At 38.4% G+C, this 6,281-nt stretch overlaps 1 protein-coding gene across 3 annotated transcripts in view; it reads right to left on the bottom strand.

The window, feature by feature from the left end:
* Positions 1-679: 679 nt before the first annotated feature.
* Positions 680-6,281, bottom strand: part of EGLN3 (egl-9 family hypoxia inducible factor 3) — a 37,624-nt gene continuing 32,022 nt past the window's right edge. For all 3 annotated transcript variants that reach the window (XM_067534261.1, XM_067534274.1, XM_067534266.1), the window contains one exon: positions 680-3,735. In XM_067534261.1, the coding sequence (XP_067390362.1) occupies positions 3,698-3,735 (38 nt within the window). In that variant the 3' untranslated portion in view covers positions 680-3,697. The remainder of the gene's footprint in view (positions 3,736-6,281) is intronic.

Below are 6,281 nucleotides of genomic sequence, written 5' to 3'. Positions count from 1 at the left end.
CACAGGAGCAAGGGTAACCTAGAGGGGATAAAAAGTTTAATTAGAGGCCACTTTGCTCAAAAGGCTGACAAGTCAGATATGGGCTTAAGAATACAAATAGCCTCTCTATATAATTAATGCCTTCTGTTTGTCCTCTCCCAGCTTTCTTTCACAACCAACATGGCCTGTTGGGAATGATAGCTTAGTGGAGTCTGCATCTCTCCCAACACTGCCTAGTGTGAAATGAAGTCACATTGGGAAAGGCAACTCTAATTATTTTTTTTAAAGAGCCATGGATTCCCCATCACTAGCGATTTTAAAAATCAAGATCGGATTTTTTTCTAAAAGCTATGCTCTAAGAATTATTTTGGGGAAGTTCACTGGCCTGTGTTCTACAGGAGGTCAGACTAAACGATCAAAATGGTCCCTTCTGCACTTGGAGTCTATGAAAAAAACAAACAAAAAAAACCTTTCACATCGCTTCCATTTGGTGTACAGCCGTTCTGCAGCCATGACTGATTAAGGCACACATTTACCTAAATGTGTAAACAAGCTGTTGGTGCCTTTGGGAGGACTGAAAATTAAATACACTGGAGAAATAAGTGTTTTCACAGCCAGATGGCACACACTGCTTAGCTGTATATATTGTATACACTTTGCCATGGAACCCAAAGCTGGAAAGAAACTCCTTAGGTCCATATCTAGAGAAGCAATTCATGCATTTTATTATCAGTACAGCCGCTAAAAGAAAACTTTGTTCTTGTGTAGCAGTTTGCAAGCATCCCCCTCAATAACAAGTGGGAGAGACTTCAAGAATAAGGCTTCATTAATGACTTATTAAAATTAAGATATGAAATATCCACAGAGATCTTTCCACTGATCTCACATCTGTGGTGAGGGAAAGGGGAAATATTTTATAATCCTGTATTCTCAGTTTCTCGCTGTTAAATTTTACATATTGAGAGATGAAAAGCCTGTCTCCGCCAGGTAATCCATCATTCAACACTCTTCTACCTAGACCAAGAGAATATAGGTACTGAAATTGAAAATATTTAGCAAACATACTTGCTTTACAATAAATGTACCAATACTATTCTGCTCTCCACACACCTCAAGCATAATGCTGACCATATGCTGGCAAAAGTGATAACAAAAGTACTTTTAATAACCAGGACCTCCCTCCCCCCCTTTAAAAAAATGGTATAAACTATTTTGTTTTAGGCATTTGGTGTGATTTGCATGAACATCACTATCTAATCGTCTATTTATTGTACATTGATTAAGTTTAGGGTTTCTGAAACATGTCAGAAGCAATGTGTTTTTAGTAGGTTTGGCACCTCAAACAATTCAAAACACCTTTAAAGATTTTTTTTAAAATGTAGAAAATGTCAACTTTGCATAGTGACACACAACAAAATATTAAAACATATTCCCCTGCAGCGTCTTCTTTCAGAGAGTTCAACATTTATCCATGTACATAACTTCATCTTTTGAGGGGTCACCTATTGCTTTCAGTAAAGACTTCTGACCCCTGTGGAATTAGAATTTCAAGTTTCCTTCAGGCCCATTCTGTGCTATTTAGATGCATCTGTTGTGGAAGAATTTTTATTTTACAGAGAAAATGTATCAAATTACATGCCTTATTTGAGGGAATCTAGTCTGATTTACAGGGATGATTGTGTCATCTCCCCTTCTCAAATGCAGAGCTGTCATTCAGCAGGATGTGTGCCTTGAAGATACATAGAAGTCTGGCGAAATGGAGTTCAAACCACATGATCACACATGGATCCTTGGCAGAAATCTGAGAGGAATAGGGCTGGCCAATACTGATTCACTTCACTTCAGACATCAAAAAATGGACATAAGGATGGCCCTCCGTTTTCTTAAAAAACACAATTGGCTCAAAATACTCAATCCCTATTCCTATTTCTCATGCCAGTAAAGCTGCTGTTTTTACATCTTGTGTGGCTGTTGCACTTATGTCACTAGCGAGGTGGATTGAATAATGTCAAATGTCCTAATGTGAGTGCTCTGCATTGCCAAATTATCCCTCATTCTCTGGGTCAAGCACTGTGGAAGCCATGTGCCTGCCCATTAAGGCTGGCCTGTCAATTGTTCCCCTTCTGCCTAGGCATGAGACAAGCTGAGTCAAGTGTAGGTTAGTTAACGTGGGGAAGAAAAATCATAATTGGCAGGATCCTCCAAAACCATTGTGGTTCCCTAGAATGGGAGAATATGGGCCACAGAGGAAAGTATACATTTGGAAGATGTTAGCAGGTACTAACATACATTGACAAGCCTGCTATATTTATATTAATGAAGAGGGAAAGTTTATACACCGGATGTACAATTGTTAAAACGAGAATGATTCATTTATGTGCTCAATGTGACCATGACAATTTTCTCAGCATCAGTGAGATCTGTGCTGAGATGCTGACTGAGTGCTGGCTTTGGAAGTCTAAGTTGCTTGGGGACACTTTGGAAGTTATTCATCTAGCTTTCTAAGTTTTTTTTTTTTTTTTTAAACTTGATGAAAAGGTGTGCCTACTCCTCTGAGCCTAATCCTCTCTTTGTATATCTTGTGGCTCAAACGCAGGAGGGAAAATAATTGGAACAATTGGGACTGCGTCACTTTTTCATTCAAAGTGCACATACATACAAATGAAGTTAACCAAATGTTTGCGATCAGGATGGGCAGCAGAGAGAGATATCAAAACTTCGAGAGAGTTATTCATCATACATTTGTCGGGCCCAAACATATCTTTATCTTCCAGATTCACACTTTTATCATATACAGGTTGGTATATGGAGATGCAATTAAAAATTCTTGGCTTGTAAGGGCTAAAGCATTTTGTGCGCCATCAGCTTTCTCAGCTTACCAATCTTTTGGAGAAACCAACTGATTTATAAAACAAACTGAAAATGGGAAGTGAACATTGATCCATTTCAAATAAAAAAGAAAACATTTTTTTCACAAATGTGTGAACAGATGCGTAAACTACCTTGCCACTCTCAGTCTTGGGGATGTAAAAGGGCAAAGCAACTGAATTGCTACTGTTCTGCTGTTGAAATGTGGTCAAAATCCAGACAGTTTTATGGCAACATGGAAGATTATCCTTTTAGAAAATAATAATACAGGAGAGTTAAGCCAATGCTCCGTGCAGCAAAAGTGGTCAAGCAGCCCATTAATGGCCCCACATTAAGCATAACAGAAGATGACCCTGTACAAATACCAAGTTTAATTTCACGTGTCCAATATCTTGCATTGCCCATCTGCAGTCTGCAACAGATTTTAATTTGTAAATCTCTTTCCCACTGAGCTAAGAAATTTACATAAAGTGCAAATAAGACTCAAGTTTTTCCCCACTGGTTCCAATGCTTGTTATCTTTATTACCACTATTACTAAAAGACAGCTGGGCTTAGCCACTTGCATTAGGCTCGGTGATATTCTTCTTTTACTAAAACCCTGGTTACTTTCTTCAGTTAAAGGCAAATAGAAAACAAGGGTTCCTTCTGCCAGATGCAGGCATGATGGGAAGCTACTGTGAGTACCATCAATGTAATATGCAAGTGTTAGACAGACAAATCAGTACATTCCTGTGGGTAAGAAGAATGTCCAATGGTTCACTGAAAATGGACAAGTCATCTTTGGATCTCATCAGTTGCAAAGAATTCAGGAACAGTTGTTATAAAAGCACTATGCTAGCAGACCACTGTTCAGTCTTCATGGAGAGCTGCTTCTGTCTTCCCTGCATCTACAACAAACAATTGAAAATGCAGTTAAGTTATAGCAAGTGAATGTTTTAAACATAATGTAATAGCAGTAATCAGGAGACTCCGTGGGAGAAAGGAAAATATCTGTATAAGAACTATCATACTGGGTCAGACCAATGGTCCATCTAGCCTACTAGCCTGTCTCCTACAGTGTCCAGTACCAGAGTTTCAGGTGAGGTGTATGTAGAGCAACTGCAGTGATCCACCCCTGACTTTTTAGTTTGGCTGTCAGAAATTTAGGTCTGGTCTACACTACAAAGTTAGGTCAACATAAGGCAGCTTACATCAACCTAACTAAGTATTTACACTAAAATGTAGCTCCCATCAATGTAACTCGCCTACTACATCGACTTAACTCCATCTCCATGAGAGGTGTAGTGCTTAGGTCAATGTAGTTAGGACACAGTGTCAACGCAGACACTGTTGTTTACATTGACTGTTGCTGCCTTTGATAAACCATCCCACAATGCTCCATAGTGGCAGTTAAACTGGTGCAAGTGCTCCTGGTGAGGATGCGCACTTATTCCTTTTCTAAGTTGCACAACCCTAATTTTTTTAGTCTCTTCTTGTATGGAAGCCATTCCATACCCTTGATCATCTTTGTTGCACGTGTCCGAATCTTTTCCATTTTTACTATATCCTTTTTGAGATAGGGCAACAGAAATGGACACAGTATTCAAGATGTGGGTGCACCATGGAGATATATATATATAGTGGTATTATGATATTTTATGTCCCTTTTTTAATATTGCTAACATTCTTTTTGGCCACTGCTGTGCATTGAGCTGAAGTTTTCAGAAAACTATCCATAGTGACTTCAAGATCTTTTTCTTGAGTGGCAACATTTATTTAAACCCCATCATTATAGTTGGGATTATGTTTTCCAATGTGAATTACTTTGCACTTATCCATGTTGAATTTCATCTGCCATGTTGTTGCCTGGTCACCCATTTCTGTTACATCCCTCTGTAACTCTTCGCAATCTGCTTTGGACTTAACTATCTTGAGTAATTTTTGCATCATCTGCACTTTGCCACTTCACTGTTCACTTTCTCTTCCTAGATCATTAATGATTAGGTTGAATCTCACAGGCCCTGGAACAGATCCATGGGGGGACCCTGCCGTTTACTTCTTTCTACATTGTGAAAACTGACTATTCCTATCCTTTGTTTCCTATCTTTTAACCAGTTACTGATCCATGAAAGGACCTTTCCTGTTATCCCATGACACTTATTTTCTTTAACAGCCTTTGGTGAGGGACCTTGTCAAAAGCTTTCTGAAAATGTACACCATAACAATTGGGTCACCCTTATCCATATGCTTGTTGATACCCTCTAGGGTATCTCTTCCCCCAAGAAATGGTGTTTATCTGTGTGTCTGATGATTCTGTTCTTTACTATAATTTCTACCAATTTGCCCAGTTCTGAAGTTAGGCTCACTGGCCTGTAATTGCCAGGATTGCCTCTGGAGCCCTTTTTAAAAAAAAATTAAAAATAAAAATTGGTGTTACATTAGCTACCTTCCAGTCATCTGGACCAGAGGCTTGTTTCAGCAATAGGTTACATACTGCAGAATTGTAATTTCATATTTGAGTTCCTTCAGAACTCTTAGGTGACTACCATCTGGTCCTGGTGACTTATAGTTTATCAATTTGTTCTAGAACCTATACATTTACAAAGGATAGCTCTGATGACTGGCTCTCGCCCACATCCTCTGCAGTGAAGATGGAGGACGGTGGTGTAAACAATAATAATGTTTTGCTTTTCTATAGCATTTTCCATCTGAGATTCGCAAGCCACTATACAATCTCATATTACCCTGGGGTCACAATTTCACCTGTATAGTGTTTAAGCAATGTTGGCAAAATTTGGAGTACAGCCCACACAATCCTACCCTTTGGCCACCAGATTAAGCTTCCCCTTCATGCTGATGTTAGTAGTTATAAAGATGTTCCTACTTATCAGATGCAGAAATTACACTAGTTTATTTTGAAGAACGTTTCAGGAATATAGATTTTACATGTTTCCAGCCAGATGAAACACATTTTAGAAACAAAATTTTACATTATTTGTATACTTCTGCTCAGTTCAGAGTCTACAAATTTCAAAGTCATTATGAATCTGTATTTTCATCTTCACTAAAAGTGACTCGCAAATAATAAACAAATTCCATTTGCTTCAATATTTTATGGTAAATGACACCATTAATCAGGCAGGTGGAGTTTGTTTCCATGGCACAAAAGGCCATCATGGGCCCTATTCACATTAGTAAGTTTCACCTTTAATATACAGTGTAGTTTTCAAATTGTCTTTTTTTACTTAGTTCACCAAAACATTAAAACATACAATAACAAAAATTAAACTGGGAAAAACTGTACCATATACTAAGAAAAGGACATTATCTGACCTCTCTTACAGGCCAGCTGTATGGTTACATGTAGTTCTGCAGTAGCTGTGACATCACAGCATGGCGCATGCTGGGTACCCATATAGTGAACCAGAAATATCATATATGCCTTGAATTCTTT

This window comes from Emydura macquarii, unplaced genomic scaffold (assembly GCF_026122565.2).
Source record: "Emydura macquarii macquarii isolate MOO-44397 ecotype Brisbane River unplaced genomic scaffold, CSIRO-AGI_Emac_v2 contig_374, whole genome shotgun sequence".
In the NCBI taxonomy this organism is placed as follows: Eukaryota; Metazoa; Chordata; order Testudines; family Chelidae; genus Emydura; species Emydura macquarii.
Note: the sequence above shows the minus strand (reverse complement) of the source record. Positions and strands in the feature narration are given on the sequence as shown.